General features: G+C 41.3%; 2 protein-coding genes across 3 annotated transcripts; one reads left to right on the top strand and one right to left on the bottom strand.

The window, feature by feature from the left end:
- chmp1a (charged multivesicular body protein 1A) lies at positions 1 to 15,666 on the bottom strand. The gene is made up of 7 exons (XM_062547847.1): positions 15,542 to 15,666; positions 14,565 to 14,584; positions 14,348 to 14,425; positions 4,981 to 5,127; positions 4,017 to 4,145; positions 3,518 to 3,708; positions 1 to 1,702 (listed from the first exon to the last, which is right to left on the bottom strand). The coding sequence occupies exons 1-7, from the start codon at positions 15,546 to 15,548 to the stop codon at positions 1,681 to 1,683; spliced, it is 594 nt and encodes a 197-aa protein (XP_062403831.1). The 5' UTR covers positions 15,549 to 15,666; the 3' UTR covers positions 1 to 1,680.
- Positions 15,667 to 16,838: 1,172 nt separating this feature from the next.
- cdk10 (cyclin dependent kinase 10) lies at positions 16,839 to 21,587 on the top strand. 2 transcript variants are annotated; one of them, XM_062548073.1, is made up of 14 exons: positions 16,839 to 17,059; positions 17,467 to 17,581; positions 17,928 to 18,000; positions 18,089 to 18,160; positions 18,285 to 18,387; positions 18,463 to 18,544; positions 18,640 to 18,707; positions 18,918 to 18,970; positions 19,138 to 19,207; positions 19,318 to 19,377; positions 19,676 to 19,799; positions 20,183 to 20,322; positions 20,621 to 20,673; positions 20,763 to 21,587. In XM_062548073.1, the coding sequence occupies exons 1-14, from the start codon at positions 17,043 to 17,045 to the stop codon at positions 20,855 to 20,857; spliced, it is 1,125 nt and encodes a 374-aa protein (XP_062404057.1). In that variant the 5' UTR covers positions 16,839 to 17,042; the 3' UTR covers positions 20,858 to 21,587. The 2 variants fall into 2 exon arrangements, with proteins under 2 accessions (XP_062404057.1, XP_062404058.1); XM_062548074.1 differs by lacking the exon at positions 16,839 to 17,059 and having other exon boundaries at positions 17,544 to 17,581; positions 18,093 to 18,160.
- The last annotated feature ends 79 nt before the right edge of the window (positions 21,588 to 21,666 follow it).

Genomic DNA, 21,666 nt, shown 5'->3' with positions numbered 1-21,666 from the left:
ATATCAGAGGGAATTTTATTTCCACAAGTTAAATATACAAAAGAAAAATCTCTGCCGCTTTGAGTCATTTTTGTAAGTTAAAGTACAAATAAACCCCATGCCCTACCATCTCAACTGAGAGACTGGGAGAGCCACCAAACAAAACAAACTGAAATTAAAATCATGATAGTCATCCTGGCAGAAGGAACCAAGCAAAGATTTACCCAGGGCTGATTGTGGCAGGACTACAGAGTGCGTGAGAGAGAGAAAAGGGGGACTTCCTTGTTTCCATGACAACATGGAGCCAGTAATGGTAATGATGGTGGATGGGATGAGATGGGAGGTGTGTGTGTGTGTGTGTGTGTGTGTGTGTGTGTGTGTGTGTGTGTGTGTGTGTGTGTGTGTGTGTGTGTGCTGGGGGGTGTTCTTATTGTCATTACAGCTCTTAAGCTCTCTATGGGTTTTCTGACTGAGGCACTGAGGAGGAGCACCCAGACAAGCAGCTGTGTGAAAGTAAGGCCTTCATGAAATAAAACAACAACAACAAACAATTCACCAAAGCATCCAGACACATCAGAACAATAAAAACATGAAACACTGAAAGACAAATAAAAAAATGAAATTGAATAATCCAGCAACCAAAAAAAGAAAATAACCAATGTATTACATAAATTCAAAAGCTGTTTTACAGAGCAAAAAATGATGAATTTTACAGCAGTATTACACTGCATGCAATGCAAATGATGACTGTTTATGCTGTGACTAAGTCCCATGACTTTAAATTATGTGATATAGGAGCGAAGGGGGGGGGGGTGGTCTAAAGGAAACCAGTTCCCAGATGTCTTAGTGTTCCTCCAAAAATATCCATGTTCCTGTCCTGACTAATATCTACAGCAAAACAAGTCGGAGAAAGAGACATGACTCTGTTCTGTGGTTGGCAGCTCTCACGACTGCATCAGAACAATCCCCTGCAATCCTGATTTTCATTTCAGCTCTCGTATTATCGTATTCCTGCCTCAGTCTGAACAAAACAGGTATATAAAACTCTCGAGGAGACTCTCTGTGAAACCTAAAATGCTATTGGGGAAAGGTGAGCTCCATCATCCAAGGATATGGCTGGGCTGAAAGCAGCACTCATTCCTAAATACAGTAAACTTAAACTTATATGTTTTTTTTTTTTTTACATTTCCTTTGTACATACTGAAAACATCTCTGGATAAAAGACTATGTTGAGATCGGCTCCTCTGATCAAATACTGAACCTCACATGTGAGGGGCTCACACTGAAGACAGCATCTGTGGGGGCCTGGGGGTGGGGGGTGGTGGCAGAGAAGAGAACAGAGGAGAGAGGGGGACATATGGGGAAAGAGGTGATGGGAAAGAGACAGAGGACAGAAATAGAAAGAGAGGACAAAAAGTCACAGGGGAGACAGATTGTTTACAGCGTAAAACGGGAGAAAGTGAGTGTGTGTGCGTGGGTGGGAGAAAGAACGAAACACACACTCAGTAGTATTTTCAGCCACACCGAGTGCCAATGTGTATATAAATAGACGAGGGGGTGAATCAATACAGGCTTGTCAGGTCTTCGCTGTAGGAACAGTTCAATAGAATTGCAGCGAGCCAAACTGTCCTGGTTGTCTCTTTCTCGGCGAACATATAGCCTCTGCTCTCTGCTCTTTGAAACAGCCACTGAGACGGGGCCTCAGTTCCGCAAGGCGGCCAACCTGGAAAGAACAAGAACAAATCCATATATGCCTGGGCGTCTACTAATGTGTGTGTGTGTGTATGTGTGTGTGTGTGTGTGTGTATGTGCGTGTGTGTGTCTAAAAGTCACTGCAATTCACTGTTTAGACACCTAATTCTAAACAATAACACTGACAAAGCAGTGGATTAATTTGGATGTTTCTGAGAGCACTAAAGTACTAAAATAATCGCCAGTTATTTTGATAATTGTTTAAAAATAAAAAGGCAAATTATGATACTAGCTTCTGAAATGTGAAACCTGTCGAGTTTTTATACTACAGTACTTACTATTAAATAGTATATTTAGGGGAGGAGACAAAACAATTCATTGAGAATTTTGATCTTCGACTTCAGAAAACATAATTTTCACCTATTTGTGATATTGCATAAGATAAGATCAGATAAGACTAATAAATCCCACACATGGGATATTTACTATAGACCACACAACCAATTAATAATAAATCATGGGCATACTATGCAGCCAGATAATATATCCATAGTACATCGATCAGCTTCATCATTATGACCACTGATGTGAAGTGAACACTGATTATCTTGTCACCGGCTAGTGGGATATATTAGGTAGCAAGTGAACATTCTGTCCTTTAGGTTGATGTGAAAATGGGAAAGCATAAAGATTTCAAAGAGCATCACCACAACTGCAGCTCTTGTGGGGTGTTCCCGGTCTGCAGTGACACCTATTGCACCTGCACCTATCAAACGTGGTCCAAGGAAGGAAGGAAAAAGCGGTGAACCGGCAACGGGCCATGGGTGGCAAAGGCTCAGTGATGCACGTGGAGAGTGAGGCCTGGCCCATGCGCTCAAATGAAACAGAAGAGCGACTGTAGCTCAAACACACAGTGCATCACAGTTTATTGTGTATGGGGCTGTGTAGTCGCAGACTTGTCAGAGTGCCCATGCTGACCCTTGTCTACTGCTGAACGCGCCAACAATGGGCACATGAGCATCAGAACTGAACCACAGAGAGCAACAGAAGAAGGTGGAATGGTACAATATACCAACCAATGATTTCAGAGCGGCTGTGTAGCATTCAATAATCTTTCCTTGAAAATACTTTACTTTTACTGCAGTAAAGCTAATAACCAAATGTACTCCAATTCTGAATGGATTATTCATATATTTTGGCGAGTCAATTTTAAACTGCTAAAACTGCATTTCTTGACATTCCATGACTTCGCCCCCAAAAAATGATCAAATTCCCTGACTTTCCAAAATTCCATGATATTCCAGAAATTCCATGACCCATGGGAACCATGGATTAATCATGTTTTTAATTTGGGCAATGTTCTACTAGGAACCTTGGGGCCTGCCATTCATGTGACTCGTACCACCTTCCTTCCTAAGAATTGTTGCAGACCATGACCACCCATTGGAAACTGTATTCCCTGATGGCAGAGGCCTCTTACAAAAGGATAATGCGGCCCACCACAACGCAAAGATTATTCATGAATGGTTTGAGACACACAACGAGTTCAAGGTGTTGACTTAGCCTCCAAATTCCCCAGATCTCAATCCAATCAAGCATCTGTGAGATGTGCTAGACAAGCAAGATCCATGGAGGCCCCATCTTGCAATTTACAGGACTTAAAGGATCTGCTGCTGACGTCTTGGTGCCAGATATCACAGCACACCTTCAAAGGTCTAGTGGTCCAGGCCTCGACAGATCAGGGCTGTTTTGGCACCAAAAGGGGGACCTACACAATATTGTGTGTATGGTCAGTGTATATGGTTAGTGTGTGTGCATGCGTGTTTGAGTGTGTGTGACCACTTACCTGCGCGAAAGTTGGTCCTCCTTCTCCTGGGCCCGGGAGCTCTCCCCCAGAGAACTGGCACCAGCTGGCAGCTGGTTGAGCTGGTCCATCACCTCCAGACCGCTCTCCTCAGCTATCTGCACAATCAGGTCGTCCACCTGCTCCTGGGGTGTGCTCAGGGTGGTGGCAGAGCTCATCGAGTCCTCCATCACCTGAAGGGGAATGTGGAGAGGTAGGAATTGGTGTTCACTAGCTGGACTGACAACAACAACAACAACGACAACAACAACAACGACAACAACAACAACAACAACAACAACAACAACACAACAACACACTGCTGGTAATGTGGCTGCAATATGATCTAAGACTGAAGGACAAAGACAGCCACAACCAAAACCAAGGAATAGTGTAAATAAAACTACCCGCTAAGAGATATTAATACTTGAAGCAGATTTTTAAAAAATCACTGCGCAATATAAACTAAGTACTCAGTCTAGGCTGGTTAGGTGGAACTTACCGAGGTGTGAACATCCAGGTTCTGCACCTGTGTCTCAAACTTGTCCATGACGGCTGACACCTTCTGCAAATCCATGGAGCCAAGAGCCTTATCTAGGGCCTTGGTCACCTGAGTCATGTTCTTTGTGACCTATGTTATGAGAAGTGGAATATGATAACATGTTTTATTTGGCAACATGAGTATCTCGATTCTGCAAAACGGATTAATCATCTATTCATAAGGGTGCTACACAAATACAAAACAGTCACCAGTGATGTAAACGCCCCTTATGTAAATCCCTGCAGGCTGCAGTATCACCATGCAAATAAGCTTCCAAATAGCAAACTTTAATTCTTTGTATGGTCCTTGTCCTAAAAGGCATGGTCCAACTCTGATATTTCACATTGTGACCCTGCAAAGCGAAACCAGTCGCTCTGGTAAAATGTACAAAATTAAGTTATTGTGCTCACATGAACGGCCATAAACTAAGCTTTCTAACGATATGTATATCGAGGGTATTACACGAACTATCGCTAAGATAACCGCATTCAAAGTTGACATGGTTCTCCCGTCACGATATGCCAGAAGAGGAGAAATCTCCTTTTTAAGTGGTGTGGACAACGGGAATGACTGCTAATGTGTTGAATCTTCACCAGGTTTAACAGTCAAAACGTATGTTTTTCCGTGAAATGAGTTCACGATATGAACCTGTAGACTATATACTGTCGAATTATGCGAAAGCGTGAAATTCAACATTTTAACCCAGAGGTTTGTTTATTGTGCATCTTCTCAAAATATTATCGTGCGCAAAGCGACTGATTTCGCTTTACAGGGTCACATTTTTGATTACCATCACCATGATCAGCCAAGGCAGCATCATGGACACTTTTTGACCAGGGATACGCACATTGTGACTCATTGGCATCACACATGTCAATCAGTGAGCTGTGTATTGGTCATAGCCTGCAAAGCCACTCATACTCACTCCTTTCATGGTGACTGCAGTCTGGACCTTAGAGGCCACAGCATCCACACGTGAGGCCATGCGCAGCCAGTTAACGCCCTCGTTTTTTTTGCGAATGGCGTTCTCGGCATACACCCTGGCGCACTCCACATTCTTCTGCTGGAGGGCCTGGAGTCAGGAAAGAACACACACAAACACCAAAACAAAGTCAACAAAGTTAACCTTATTGAGCTTGTTTTGCTGATAATCACAAAACACAACACATGCTACAGGCCATTAGAGTTCAGACACTGGAGAAAAGCTGTTGTTTGATACAGGAAACTATCCTTTAGCACTGTGAGTGGTCTTGATGCTGCTATCATATGTAGAGACTACAGAAAATTGAATACCAAAGACCTTCAGTCAGACACATTGCCAGAGTAATCTTCTGTGCCTGTCTTTAATCGTAAAATCTGGGGTTAATACAATGCCAAACATCTAGTGTGGTTCACTTGTGGTAATGTTATATATATGCAATGGACTTCCTTTTCGACGGTAAACATGAAAAACTGGCATTTCTACATCTGTTTTGGATTTCAGTCAATGACCTCTTCTAAGCTGTATTTGTTTTACACTGCTGGGAAACAGCTTGTAAAAAGAACAGAAGTGTCTTTAAGCTACAACAACATTTTCCATTAGGTCAGAAAAGTCATTACATTCCAAACCATATGATGCCCTGCCCCCTGCTGGTCACCAATTGAATTGTATACAGGGTGCTTGCTCTTTTGTCAACTAAAAATTCCAGACTTTTTCCAACCTTTTTCCAAACGTATATTTTTTTCTTCAAGACCGACATTTTGTAGTTTTGAGAGTCAGGCTGCCAACACGCAATAATTTTTACTAGAGATGCACCGATTGCAATTTTTTGGCCGATTCCGATTTCCGATTTTTCATCGAGTTTGACCGGCCGATACCGATTTTAGCCGATTCCGATTTAATTTCTTCTAACCACTTTACAGCACAAACAAAGAGTTATTTTCTAGCCTATATTTTCTTTAATACAACATGTTAGAAATGTAATCAACTTATCAATGGCTGGTAGAAAAATGTGAATAGACAGATTCTTCTTCAAGTCTTCTTCAGCTGCAGTAATCCCAGTGTGGGACATTCATTTCACACATGTAGAAATGCACTAGGAACACTTTCTTTCTTCTCACATCCATATGCAATATCCAACTGTAAATATCTTCAGAATAGCCTACTGATAACTGAAGTTAGTGCTACATAGGCTGAGATGTTGGAAAATGACAACAAAAAAAACTAATTTTGAGAAGCCTTGAAACACAGCAAATGACATACATTCTCAGTCCACACTCTTCTTTGAACTTTCGCGATTGCTTGCGGATACTAAGGAAGTGTCCATATTTGGATGGCATAACGTCATGCAGGAGATCGAAACACAGCTTTCCAACGACACCACGCATGATATGTTTTGTATCAGGGTCGCGGTATGGTTTATGACACGTTAGAATGCTAACTTTTGGCGAATTTAGAAGAAATATACAGGCGTGATCAGACAAAAGGTAATGAAATAAACCTCTAAATGTGTAAATCGGACTTAGTTGTTGTAGTAGTGTGAAAGAATACATGATAAAATGGCAAACCGAAGCAAAACTATGTTTATTCCTGCCGTGTCTCGCCTTAAGTTGAGTAAAGGCTATGTCGCTGCTTATTGATAGCGCTTGTGGTTCAGCTGTGGGCACGCAATTAGCGGCAAGGACGGGCTTTTGACCGCTGTAACCTGAAGTGACGGCTTAGTATAGTAAATTCCACACAATATGGCAAAGCACAGCGTTCGCTGCATAGAAAAACTCAGTATTAGCGCTTTATCCAGCCCTGACTGTTGGCCTAGCTTCATCAAACTTTGCAAACTCAGCTGTGTGAGTGTGATGTTGTTACAAGTACGTGCGAGTGCATTTGACCGGCATAAAATCGGCATGTCTCAGACTGACCGGCCGGTCGCCGGTCGTGGCCGATCACGTGAAAATCGGCCGATTCCAATCGGCGGCCGGTCGATCGGTGCATCTCTAATTTTTACTCTCAAATAGTAGTATAATGAGATGTAATGCAGATTGCAGCCATACCGAGACCCCCATGGCAGGACCATCTCCCTCCCAAAGACCCTCTCAGATGCCCATGGCAGGATCGACCTATACCCCACCCCTTGATTCAACACTAACTCTGGACTAGAGTTGCTCGATTATGGTAACAATCATTATCACGATTATTTTGTGCAATATTGACATCAGGATTATTAAACGTGATTACTCAGTGATTTTGGAACTATCATCCATATTCAAAATATTAAATTTAAATTGATTGTTTAAATATAATCCAACAAGGAAAAAAACATGTAAACTCAAGAAAAAAGATCTTTTTACATCATATTGAATATCATATTGGATATTGCCTCTGCAAAATCTATGGACATCCTGTAGCCTACCCTAGCTACTGATTTACTGCATGGGTCAGCCCCTTGAGTTGTGGAACTGCACAGGTTTCTTCCTATCACTGAATTGAATAGAGTTGAATTAATGAAGACAATCTTGAATCTTGAACAGACTTGAGACTGATATCTAGAGATCATCCTAGATGAGGTTTAAAATGAAAAACATTGCAAAAATAGTACTTGCATCAGTTCTTCATGAGCTACACTTCCAAGACTTTTCCGAGACTTTTCTACAAAATTCCAAACTTTTCAAGGTCTGGAAAAAGGCACTTTAAAATTCCATACTTTTTAAGACTTTCAAGACTTGAGCAAGCACCCTGTGTATATGAGGGCTAGGGTGTACCCTCAACCCTTGAAGCTGCTGTACATACATGGTGGTCACGTCACGCTAACTTCAACCTGGTTGGGTGACTGTCAGTCTCCAATTCCTTCCATTAATGTACAAAAGCAAAACAAACAGATATTTGGAACGACCTTCACCTTGAAATTCTCTCATCTACAACACAACTGTTTACAACAACATTAACACAATTGTTTAAGAGTCTAAAGGCCCTTTCAGACATGCACTGGACTCATGATCCGAGAATCAAATGGGCGGGCTGTATGTGTGACACAATGTCCAAATTATTTTACTTCAAAATCACCCTTGTCTGAAACTACCAGCCCCGTAGTACTAAGTCCAGAAGTCACACAGGTGAGCGCATATTTGACCACTGTAGATTAAACAAATAAGGGGCCACGGTGATGACGTGCCATGCAAAGCTAAAGGTGTCTTTTTGGCTTAACAGTTTTTTAGAAGTTTGTGACACTGTCATAATCAAGTTCATCCATTACTCATCATGACAGACTGGCTCTAATTTGCAAAAACAGGAAGAGATGGGAACATTGTAGGCCACTGTTCGGATGCAGATTGATTCACTATGTAAACACAGTTAAAGAGAAAAACAAACTGTTTCGTGAGCCAAGATAACAACCATTGCATTGTAATATAACGGTAGGCTATATATGGTCAGATTGCCGTGATCGCCTTTATGTGGACAGGGTTTTGGCGATCACTTTGGCGATGACAATGATAACTTAGGTGCTACACAAACTATAGCCTATACTGAGGCAAACTTGAGGCAACTTGTGGTCCACAGCGTTTTCGTATAGTGAGTACATCTTGAGGACTGATGGAAAAGTGTCAACATTTTGTTTCAACCATAGACTGTATATCTATACATGTATATACAGTCTATGGTTTCAACGATCTGGACTTGCCATATTAACATTATCAATCATCGTTTTTGATTGACATGTTGCCATGTGTCATACCACGACAACATATTCTACATCAATCCTGGATCCTCCCCTCATTAACTACCCAGAGTATTTACGTCCCACCCGTGCAATGTCCGTGTATAAGGATCTTTTTTTGAACACCTGACTGCTTTTAAGGTTTGGACCTAATTACTTGGGCATTGTGCAGAGGTCATGTCTGAAAACAGCTCAAGAATCATCTGTATGATCATAATCCTCATTTTTGATTATAATCAGACAACACATTTTAAACAAAAAAGCATTGCAGCAGCTTCAAGCTCTCATTACGGTGTGTGCTATCTTTGTACTATCCTCCTGAGACCCGGCCATTCATTTTTGTCCTCTGTAGGGGACATCAGTCTGAGTCTTATAAATGAAATACCATTCATGCCAACTATTCAAATCCTTTTGTACTCTCAAGAGGACATCCTGGGGGTCATTCCGTGTCAAATCACCCAATTTCAGCTACATTTGGAAAGTGACCCTCTCCAAAAAAATCTGAAATAAATCACAGGTGTTTGTAGACTAAACCTATGCATAAATCTTAAATAGTATGTCTGGATCGCTAATGGTTTAAAAACTACAGCCCTTTGAAGCTTCAAGTCATTTTAAGCATTGTGGTGAACAATCCTTTTTGGTCAACTTGCAACATTATTGGTTCTTTTGGTATTTCACACACATCAGTGAAACTATGTGAATGGAAGCACATTTTCCTGTTGAATTAAGAAATCTAATCAGATGAGACGTGTCTTGTGTAATGTCCCCTCTGCAAAGCTCTGAAAATGGCTATAAATTCATTATGTGAAAAGACTATCACTTTTGAAGGCTTCTCATTCGAAAGGTATGTGCCACAAATTTCATCAGGTTTTTTCCCCACTCATATATGGACTATAAGGTCATGTCCATGCATCAACTTTGGTTGTAATCGTTGTCATATTGTCAGAGCATTTTGTTTTAATTGGGCTTGATTTTCAAAAAGCCCATTTTCGTCCTATCATTTCACCATGTGGACAGTTAACAGGATTTTTTTTAATTTTACCATAACACATTCTGTATGTGAGGATAATCTGTTCAAAATTTGGGCTTGTTGCTGAGTTAATTTATTGGAGATATGATTTTTGGAAAATATTCTCTATAAATCCACTGAACTCGCATTGGATCTGCAGTACCACTTTGCACCACATGGGATGCTCTTTTAATACAATGGAAGTCAATGGAAGAGTAAGAGATTCACTTGTTTGCTGCACATATCCAATCTAAACACAGATTGTATGGTTCATAGTTGAATTTCTCCAAGTAATTATTGCAACATGAGCAACATACTACTCATAAATAAATCTTATTTAGAGAAAATAAGCGGATCAAGCAAATTATACACACATAAGACTGACTGGTCATCATACATGCAGCAAGAGGATTTAGCATAATTGCCATCTTTGGCAGTTCCCACTGATATAGATAAAGAATGATGGGGCGGCAACAATAGGATAGCATATCCAGTGTTAGTTAGATCAGTGGGAATGAGCCTGGAGGACCTTCCTCCAGAGTTGAGGAGAGAGGTTGAGAAGGGGCCTATATGCTTGGTATGCAGTCCTCTGTGAGAGACAAAGAGCATCAAGGTGGATCAGTGGGTTGTCTCCATGTTATCTGGGAAAGAAGTGGGAAAATGAATGTCATGAAGGAACATTAAAAAGGGGGGGGGGGGTTGTCAGGTATTTTAAAAAGATACTTGATGAGTTATCTCTTTTTCATGAATGCGTCTTGGATCCAGGCAATAGCGTTTCGAGCCCTCATACCTTTTGATGAATACTTTTATGTGATGGAAACATGCATGGTCATCTTCATCAAGTGAAATACCTGAACTGCATCTGACGCTTTTTCTGCATCTGACAATGCACTGAATTCTTGAAACCCCTTTTTTCTTGAATTTGTTCATGACTTTCATTTTCCAACTTCTATGGTGGTGTAGAAAACTGTTACAAAGATGGCAAGCTAAATCCTCTTGCTGCATGTACTGTATGATCAGTCAGTCTTATGTGTGTATATTTTGCTTGATCAGAAAATTTAGCTAAATACGATTTACTTATGAGTAGTTTGTTGTTCATGTTGCAATCATTACTTGGAGAAATTCAACTATGAACCATAAAATGTGTGTTTAGATTGGATATGTGCAGCAAACAAGTGAATCTCTTACTCTTCCATTGACTTCCATTGTATTAAAAGAGCACCCCATTTGGTGCAAAGTGGTACTGCAGATCCAATGCAAGTTCAGTGGATTTATAGAGAATATTTTCCAAAAATTATATCTCCAATAAAGAAACTCAGCAACAAGCCCAAATTTTGGACAGATGATCCTCACATACAGAATGTGATATGGTAAAATAAAAAAAAAATCCTGTTAACTGTCCACATGGTGAAATGATAGGACGAAAATGGGCTTTTTGAAAATCAAGCCCAATTAAAACAAAATGCTCTGACAATATGACAACGATTACAACCAAAGTTGATGCATGGACATGACCTTATAGTCCATATATGAGTGGGGAAAAAATCTGATGAAATTTGTGGCACATACCTTTCGAATGAGAAGCCTTCAAAAGTGATGATGTCTTTTCACATAATGAATTTATAGCCATTTTCAGAGCTTTGCAGAGGGGAAATTACACAAGACACGTCTCATCTGATTAGATTTCTTAATTCAACAGGAAAATGTGCTTCCATTCACATAGTTTCACTGATGTGTGTGAAATACCAAAAGAACCAATAACGTTGCAAGTTGACCAAAAAGGATTGTTCACCACAATGCTTATAATGACTTGAAGCTTCAAAGGGCTGTAGATTTTAAACCATTAGTGATCCAGGTATACTATTTCAGATTTGTGCATAGGTCTAGTCTACAAACACCTGTGATTTATTTCAGATTTTTTCGGAGAGGGTCACTTTCCGGCACTGGGTGATTTGACACGGAATGACCCCTGGGCTTTCTGGTGATACCACAATTATGTGGGTTGGGTTAACAGATTTCACACATTTTATTTTCAAAATGGCGGCTATTGAATTTTTTTAATTTCATGGCACCATCTACATGCTCCCCCTTGGACAGATAATCCGTCAACATGGACTCAGCTTTCACTGCTATGCGGACGACACCCAGTTGTACATCAGCACAAAACCCTCTTCCCAGCTTCCACCCCTGCAACTCAACAACTGCCTGCAGGAAATTAAAAACTGGATGACCTCTAACCTCCTAAAACTAAACAGCAGCAAAACAGAGCTCATGGTGGTGGCTCCAGCACCACTGCTTAAGAAGGTTGGAGATCTTGCCCTGGTCATAGATGGCTGTTCCACCTCCCTATCACCAGAGGCGCGGAATCTGGGTGTTATCATCGACCCCACCCTCTCATTCCGGTCTCACATCAAGAACATCACCAAATCTGCCTTCTTCCACCTGCGCAACATCTCAAGACTCCGGCCATCACTATCCGACTCAGTTACTGAGACTCTCATCCACTCATTCATCACCTCCCGCCTGGACTACTGTAATGGTGTTCTGTCTGGGCTGCCTAGTAAGGCCCTGGACAGATTGCAGTATGTCCAGAACTCAGCTGCCAGGGTGCTAACTCACACCAAGCCCTGGCAGCACATCACCCCCATACTCAAGAAACTCCACTGGCTCCCTGTCAAAGCACGCATCACATACAAAATCCTCCTCCTCACGTACAAATCACTACACTCACTGGCACCCAAGTACATTACTGATCTCCTCCACCCCTACTCCCAATCACGGTCCCTGCGCTCCACAGGCAAGGATCTACTCACCATTCCCCGCACCAAACTAAAGACCTTTGGTGATAGGGCCTTCTGCGTAACTGCCCCTACCCTATGGAACAACCTACCATCTCCCATCCGTTCTGCCACCTCCCTGTCAATGTTCAAAAAGCACCTGAAAACACACCTCTTCTCTCTGACCTACCCCTCTTAGCCCCCCACCCCCTCCCACCCTCCCCACTCCTACTCTTGTTAAGCGACCTTGAGTATCTTGAAAGGCGCTATATAAATATAATTTATTATTATTATTATTAGCAACAGAGGTAATTGACCATTTTTGGTCATTATTATGTGTTTTATTGCACACAGTCAATTTGTGTCATGAAAATGACAGTCTCAACTTGAATTCAGAGAAATTTCAGAAAGATCCAACAATTCTAACACCTTCAAAACATAACTTTTGTTCAATGTCCCCTGTAGCGGACATCGGGAGTCAGTACCCCTGCTTTTTAACCAATTTCTACATTTTAGAAGGCAGAGGGTTGAGTGAGACAACAAGGTCTTTTCTACTTATTTCTAATAAATAAAAGGAGATACAGGATAAAAGGGGATCCCTTAAGGTACAATACAGCCCCAGAAGCAGTGTGTAAGCTAGAACTTTAAGGTTTATTAAGAAATAAGTACATCGTAGGTGAATTTGCCTCAATGTACATTACCCAATTTGTATTTTGGGTAACTGATTACTCCATTTACCTGTAAATGATTATTTGCCACTCCTAAAAGTGCTTTCACATTTACAATTTATCCATCAAGCATCCCTTTAGTGTACCTCTGCCATCCTAGAATGCCCTGAACACTAACGTTTCATTCGTCTCTTGGGTCTTTGGCACAGGGGTCAGAGGTCAAATAATGAGAGTCCCTATCATGGTGTATACTCTCTGATGCCCTCACAGCAAGCCATTGCACTTCTTCAACACATGTTCATTAAAGGGAGAGTGTAGTAACCCCTCCAAACCTAAAACCTAGCTCTACAGTGTGCCATGTATGCAGACTGGCTGCAACACCGATGAGCCAGGCTCATTATTATGGCCGTCTGAATGCTAATTCAGCCATTATGGCAACACTTCATTATAGTAGCCATCTCTGAAAGCTATGTTAAAAAAACTTGAGGGGGAGCAAAGCCTTTCTTGGCCACCTATTTGCCTGTAATATCTCACATACCCTAACACTCCATTGACTTTAATGCAATACTATTACTATTCCCATAGGGATAGGACATTCGGATAGTCCCGATGTCCTTTGCAGAGGACATCTGATAACTCAGCAACTAAGAAAATTTTTGGAATTTTTTTTGCTGCAGCATGTTTCTTTAGACCAAAATACTTAAATCATCTAAAAAAAATCTCAAAATTAAAACTTTTTTTCCCCGGGTCTCAGGAGGCTATACAATGAAACGAGTAAAGTGTTCGGCATGTAAATAAACATCCGGACAAGGAAGCAAGAAGGAAATTTCATTACAGGGTTAGAAAAATCAATTAGCTCCCTGGTGGAATTTGCACAGTGCAGTCTATAGGACAGTATCTACACATACACAGCATTCAACAACCATGACTCAGGATATTTCTATTACTACAGAGATCACGCCCTTTGAAAATATGACTGATGGGAGATGCTCACATTCACTTTGTACCCAAGAACAATATATGTCATTAGAATGAGTATGATGCTGCTACAGGGAACAAGATGCCACTCGGGTTACGCAGTCAAATTATATTATGTTACAACTAGTCTCAAATGCAACATCAATGGTTAAACAACCCTAATTGTACACACCTTCTTAACCTTGGCTTGTTCTGACTTTGAGTCCTTCTCTGCCTTCTTTGACAGTCTTTCCAACTGCTTTGCTGTGAACTTTAAAAATGAGAGTTAATAGTCCAATAGTCCAACAAATCTGTACTTGTCCTTATGCTATTCATTTTCTTTGGAGGCAATTACACCAGTTCTAAGGTACAACATTTTTGATATTCAGAGTAAAGTAGTGGTTATCTACCTTTAATTGAAAGAGTGTCTCTATTGGGGAAAGAAATACAAGAGAAACATTACATTATATTATATTGCATTACATGACATTACATGAAATTACATGAAATTACAGTTTTTCACTCTCACATTGTCCAAAACTGTTTTTGTGCTGATTTACAGTTTATAGACTGTATAAAGCTCCAGCCACCACTTCATAATCAATTATGATAATTGACAGCAATATACACTTGATACAACCCCTGACTGCGTATCTGTGGCCTGAACACGCAGGTGCTGAACCTACATTATCTAAAATAGAGTGTTAGAACGATTAGCTCACGGTCACTGTCTCACACAGGTGCATTGACATCATTCTCAAATCAGCATACAGCATCATGGCATATTAGGTCGTTGTTGCTCAGGGAACATATTTTGCATGAAACACCGTTGATGTTAGCTTGCTAAGTAACAGGTAGTTTTGCAAGGCATCTAACTTAACTTAACCTTATTGAGTATTTTCAAGGAACGTTATGACCTATATTTATACAATATCTAGGTAGGTTTAAAAAAAGAAAAAAAAATAGAAACGGGTGAGGTTATAAGTAAAAACCAAATTAGGTACAGTTGTCTTACAGTACGTACTTAATACACTAACGTTAGGCTAATTAAAATTATCCAACATGGACTAACGTTAGCTAGGCGGCGGCGGATAGCAGGATGGCTAGAGGTGTGTAAAAAGTTTGATAAGTGAATAAAATACATAGTCAGTGAAGCATAATAACACATTAACAATATTGACAGAAATACGTGTTCTTCCTGTCTGTTATGTACTGTCAACAGCTAAATCACAATCATATAATTAACCTTGCCTGCTAAGCCAGCTAAGTTACCTCCCTGGCTAGACTGCTAACGTTAGCTTTTAGGCTAAACATTCAGACAATCAATACAAAACACGCTGGCCAGCAAGTGGCTGGTCTTTTGAAGGATTAAACGAGAATATTTTACCGTCCATGGCAGTGGATGTTTGTTCTTTCCTTTCTGTTAATTCTCACGGCGCTGACACAGCTACTTCTAATTTCAGGTATTTGTTGTTTTCCTTCTTGGCAATCCTCTTCCTGGTTCTGATTCAGTGTTGTGACGTGATAAATGATGGCCAAATGAATCCACCAAGAGACTAGGCATCAAATATTGAAAAAGGGAGGCCTGATGTTATTACAAGCAATGGAATACATATGTCAGCTAAATAAGATGATTTTATTATTTATCTAATAATGTCCAGTCGCCTAGAATAAATATATAGTCATATGGCTCTAATTTAATTTACATCTTATAAAAATGTTCCAACAAAAGAGTGTGAAAATAAGCCCCATCTCATCCTATTCAGTGCACAGGCATTGACCTAATTGTTTGTGAACCGATTGTCCGACAGGGATGGAGACAGATTGTTGGATTGAGTGAGTGAGTGAGTGGGCAGAGAGAGAGAGAGAGGGAGAGAGAGAGAGAGAGAGAGAGAGTTAGAGAGGGAGGGGGAGAGAGACTTTAGTCTACAGTATCACAGTAACAGCAGTTTGATGTAGCCTAGATGCCTGCCACATCGAATCCTTTCCTTTTCATGGGGAATGGGGTCTGGAGTAGGCAAGAACACCAACAGTGCCGGTGAGTTGTGATCAATAGGTTGTTTTGTCTTTGTTCAAGGTCTAATTTCTTCACAAGAGAAACGGATGATTGTTGATGTGCTTTGGATAAATGTATATCAAATTGTGCAATTGCTACCTATTACCTGTATTGGCGTTAAAAGTGAATGTGAGTAATGTTAGAAGACATTGTGAACATTTTAAGGGGCATGACTTGCTTAGGAAAATGCCAGTAATCCACTTTAGAGATTCAGCACTGCTTTCTAAGAACAACGCATACTTCTCATTGTCAATGACTGAATCTGAAGCTCTGTATGCTAGGCTGTACACCTACATACAATAATAGTATGTTCATTTGTTTGCGCTAATATAATGTAAATGGTGCATGTTTGTATTAATGTAAACTCAGTATCCCAGACCATATAGGCATAATATTTTTCAGCTGACCTAAACAAACTTGTTATTGACACCTGATATGTCAATCCGACTAATTATGTTTAGGACTATATCATATAAAATAATAGAATCATGGATTATATACACAGCAGTGAACCCATAGCAGACTTCATATACATTCTCATAACTGATGCTGAAGAATGAGCCATGTCTTCCCACTTTTCACAGTTGCAGCTGAACCCAATTCAACTACATCATTACAGAGCAGTAACTCTTCGTTAAATTGTGGCCCTCCACCTGTCCCAAGCATCTTAATTACAGCCCCCTCAAGAGAGGACCTGCTGGCTGGCCCCCCTGCCAAAACTATTGAAGAGGCTGGACGTGAAGCAAGGGAAGCAATCCCTAGAAGATCACCTGTAGTTGTTGGACGTGGACCTATTACCGCCCGTTCTTAATGTTTAGCCTACATCTAAAATATGGAGATTTCACACAGGTATCACCTCCAACATTCAGGCTGTAAACAGTGTTGTTTCTAAGTTTTGTTTCATTGTTTAATCAAATTTCTAATTACCCTTCATTCATCCACTCACACATTGTTTTGATGTAGCCTAAACTCATTCTCACACACTCTCTATGATATAACAACAACAACAATAGTGTTATTATGAATTAATTAACTTAGTTATGATGCTTATTACACTTATTCATATATTATTATCATCCTCATCATCATCATCATCGTGTGTGTGTGTGTGTGTGTGTGTGTGTGTGTGTGTGTGTGTGTGTGTGTGTGTGTGTGTGTGTGTGTGCGCACGCGCGCTTGTCTGTGAAATGAATTCATTGGTAACTCCGCGAAAGTTTATGGTTGGCTAAGCGTTGCTCGAAAAATATTCTTTTCAGCGTTAAAGAACAGTCCAGTTATCCGATGGAGACAACGACAGATGCGCACCAGGAGCCGATCAAATTGAAATCTCTCAAAAATGGCAAGACATTTACAGTTCCACAAAAAGACAGGGTGAGTGTTCGGAGCGTTAACAGGAGATCTTCCTGCAAAGCATGTTTTGTGTAAAGCGCTTATCCCTTTCTGCAGTTCCTCCTTCATTGACTAGCATTTAGCCTAACCTTAATCACAGATCGGTTAAATTGATCTCAATAGGCCTTTAACGTCAGTGGGGTAGTTTTGAAAACCTCTTACGTCAATCACTTGACTCTCTAACAAGTTACGTCAATCACTTGACTCTCTAACAAGCTTTACCTGTACCTGGATGACGAAAAACACTTGTAAAGATTCCATTGCACTTATGAGTTTGAATGAAGATTCTTTAATGTAGCCTAACATGATGCCAACCATATCTTGACAGCTGGGGAACTGCAGAAGTGTCAAGGAGTTTGAGAAGTTTAATCGGATAGGTGAAGGAACATATGGAATTGTGTGTAAGTAATTCATTGTCATGGAATTTCTTACATGTGTGGCAGTGGCCACAAAGAGAGGGATTTTACATTGCTATGTTATACTCTCTAGATAGAGCTCGTGACACAAAGACAGATGAGATTGTGGCTCTTAAGAAAGTACGGATGGACAAGGAGAAAGATGGTGAGTGTGTCATGTCAACAAACACATTTAGGCTGATTCTTTTGTCTTCACTTTGTTTACTGCTGACATGTGATGCTTCCTCACTTGAGTAAGATGCACTTTTAATTTTGGGTGTTCATTTCAGGTATACCAATCAGCAGTTTAAGGGAGATTACCCTGCTCCTCGAATTGAGGCATCCTAATATAGTGGAACTTAAGGAGGTTGTGGTAGGCAACCATTTAGAAAGGTAAGGTAGCTTAACACACGTCTGATTCTGAATCAGCACCAGTAGTTTGGACTGACGTCTGTGATTTCCTCTCAGCCTCTTTCTGGTCATGGGCTACTGTGAGCAGGACCTGGCAAGCCTGCTAGAGAACATGCAGTCTCCTTTTTCAGAGGCACAGGTATACATACACAGATATATAAATGACATGTACCTACATCCACATGCTGATTTTGCATGCATCTAAGTGCTCAACTGTGCTGTCCTTTTTTGTAGGTGAAGTGCATTGTTCTTCAGTTGCTTAAGGGACTGGCTTATCTTCACCATAATTTCATTCTCCACAGGTAAGACCTCTGGCTGTCTCAGCCAGACTCCTAAAGCCCTAAGCCCTGGCTAGTCTGTTTTCCTTCAGCCCCTGGCACTCCTAATATGTGCTTGACCTGTACGCTGCCAACCAGGGAACTGTTTCAGATGAAGTTGCTCTGAACTGTCCAAAGCAGTAGCTTGATTTGTTTTATATAGATGAGTTGCCTTTGTTTGTTTCTGACTGGCAGGGATCTTAAAGTCTCCAATCTACTCATGACTGACAAAGGCTGTGTTAAAATAGGTGAGTGGCTGCATACAGATGTGGCTCAAGGTCATTATAATTCAAACAGTTACTCAAATCCTACAGATTTACTGATTGTTGTGCAGACCTGTTTTACAACAAAAGGCTGTTTTTAGAAAAGCCTGATTTGTCTTACTGTTACTGTTGTTGTTTTCCTCTCCTTTAAGCTGACTTTGGTTTGGCACGGGTCTATGGTGTTCCCCTCCAGCCTATGACGCCTCGTGTGGTGACGCTGTGGTAAGCCCGCAAAATGGCATGGGATCTCCTGTCCACTGATGCCCTCTCAATCCTGTCTGTAGTGTTGTCTCTCTCTGACACGATCACTCTTTATTTATCTTGTCCTGCAGGTACAGAGCTCCAGAGCTTCTACTTGGGTCCAAGACTCAGACCACAGCCCTGGACATGTGGTACGTCTCCCATGCTGCTAGGGTTAGGGTTAGGGTTAGGCTGACTGTCCACGTTGGCTAACTGCCCAATCACGCACTGATTTACTGGAGGTCCCGTCTTGAGCTATTGGATTTCCTCCCCTCACAGGGAACAGTCAATCCTCCACATGCTGACGCTGTTCTTTCGAACTAGCCCTCCCCGCTCAGGAGGGCTCCTTTAGTGGTTGTAATTCTCATGAGCTGTGCAGGTGGTCATACAATCCCTGTGAGTTGTGGTGCTCTGTAATAAATCCCCCTGCCTCCCTCTCCTCGCTCACAGGGCGGTGGGCTGCATCCTGGCAGAGCTTCTGGCCCATAAGCCCCTGTTGCCGGGTGGCTCAGAGATTCAGCAGGTGGACATGATTGTGCAGCTCCTGGGGACGCCCAACGAAAACATATGGCCGGTACTGTCCGATCGTCTCTGTTTATCTTGCTGGATCTTAGAACCAATGAAGAAAATCATGTTGCCATAAAGTTCTACTGGGTTCCTTTTCAAGCACATCCTAAATGTGGTTTTGTGTATGGGTATGTCTCAGTCGATGGAGCATGACTACCTTCAGAATGGTTTTCTAACTGGAGCCCTTTTATCCTGGTCATCCCGTCTGAAGCCCTGACTTGACTCATTTATAAGGGTTGCATCTTGTGGAAGGGCGGCATGAATGCTTGCAAAAAAAAATGCATTATAAAAGCTAGGACCGCCACTGTGTATTTGTTTTCTGCTCTCGTGCCATTACCGTATGTTATGACACTGTATCTCCCTGTGGTACATTTGTTGCTTGCATCGCAGGGTTTTTCCCGGCTGCCTCTTGTGGGTCAGTACAGTCTGAGGAAGCAGCCGTACAACAACCTGAAGAATAAATTCACCTGGCTCTCGGAGGCTGGCTTGCGTCTGCTCAACCTGCTTTTCATGTACAACCCTCAGCGCAGGTAGACACCTACTCAACCACGGCCCTACGTCCCTGACCCATACACAGTTACAGGGACCTAGCAGTAAACAATTCCAGCCAATCAGCACGTTGCTTCTAGAGCATAAAAGGAAGGGCTGTAATTTGATTGCCTATTGAGATATCACCTGCATTGCACTTATATACTTATTTGTAAGTATAGTTTTATTGAGGAAGCAGTTACGAAGAAGTATGTAGACATTTAAAAAATCAATGATTTAATGGGATTTGTTGTGTATAGTCCCTGCATGTTTAACCTCTGGCTTTGCCTTTTTTCTTAGGGCCTCTGCTAGAGACAGCTTAGAGAGCTCCTACTTTAAAGAAAAGCCTTTGCGTAAGTATGGTTTTTGACTTTGCAAAAAATAAAAGGGTTGATGGTAGTTATCTTGTCATAATCAGTCTATTTCCTTGTCTCCCTTGCAGCATGCGAACCGGAGCTCATGCCAACCTTTCCGCATCATCGCAACAAAAGGCACGGCCCAGCCGCCGAGGGCCAGTCAAAACGCAGCAAAGTATGACCTCATTCATCCCCCTCTGCTGTCAAATAAATAGACTGGGGGTGCGGAGAATTACATGACAAAACAAGGACAGTTTACTGTATGAATTACTGTATGTATGATAACAATACTGAGGTGTGTCTCAGTGTACAAGAACAGAACTAGCTGCTAGCTGCTATCTGCTTGTGAAAACTATTGGCATGAATACTTTTTCAGCCATACTACTGCTAATTTGTACATAGCTGCAGTGCGAATATGTGTGCAGAACCCATCAGTACATGTCCACTTACATTACACCATTCATGTCAAGGAAGTCGAAGTTTGTAGATCTAGTCCGTCTGATGTGTGAGCAGTGTGCATCCGTCTGGTCTGGCAAGTTTTTAAATAACTTTGGAAACGTCAAAAGGGTCACTGGATAGTAAGGGACCATTGACTGACTGTGCCTTTCTGGCCTTGGAGGGTCTTTAGGAGTATGTGTGGACAGCAGATCATTGCTAACAAACAATCTCATTAGCTAACAGAATTTCTCTCCAGTTTGCTTTCCCTCGATCCAGATGTCCAGTATGTCTGGATGCATGCATTCGCTAGCCTGCTTTATCGTAATTCATGTTTACAATGTAAGATGACTGGACAGATTTATGTGTATAAGGACATCATATTTTGTATACTGGATTACGTCTTGATGGCCTCAAACATTTGATCCTCTTTGGGAGGAGGGGCTATTTTTCATGAATTAAAGAGCCTTATTGAACCCAAGTTGTCTCTCGGGATACGTTTTTTTTCAGGGAGATACATTGTGTGTAAGTGTAAACGTGTCTTCCGTTGTTGCA

Source organism: Sardina pilchardus, chromosome 10 (assembly GCF_963854185.1).
Source record: "Sardina pilchardus chromosome 10, fSarPil1.1, whole genome shotgun sequence".
Taxonomy (NCBI): domain Eukaryota; kingdom Metazoa; phylum Chordata; class Actinopteri; order Clupeiformes; family Clupeidae; genus Sardina; species Sardina pilchardus.
The sequence above is the reverse complement of the archived record's forward strand: the minus strand, read 5'-3'. Positions and strand labels throughout refer to the sequence as shown.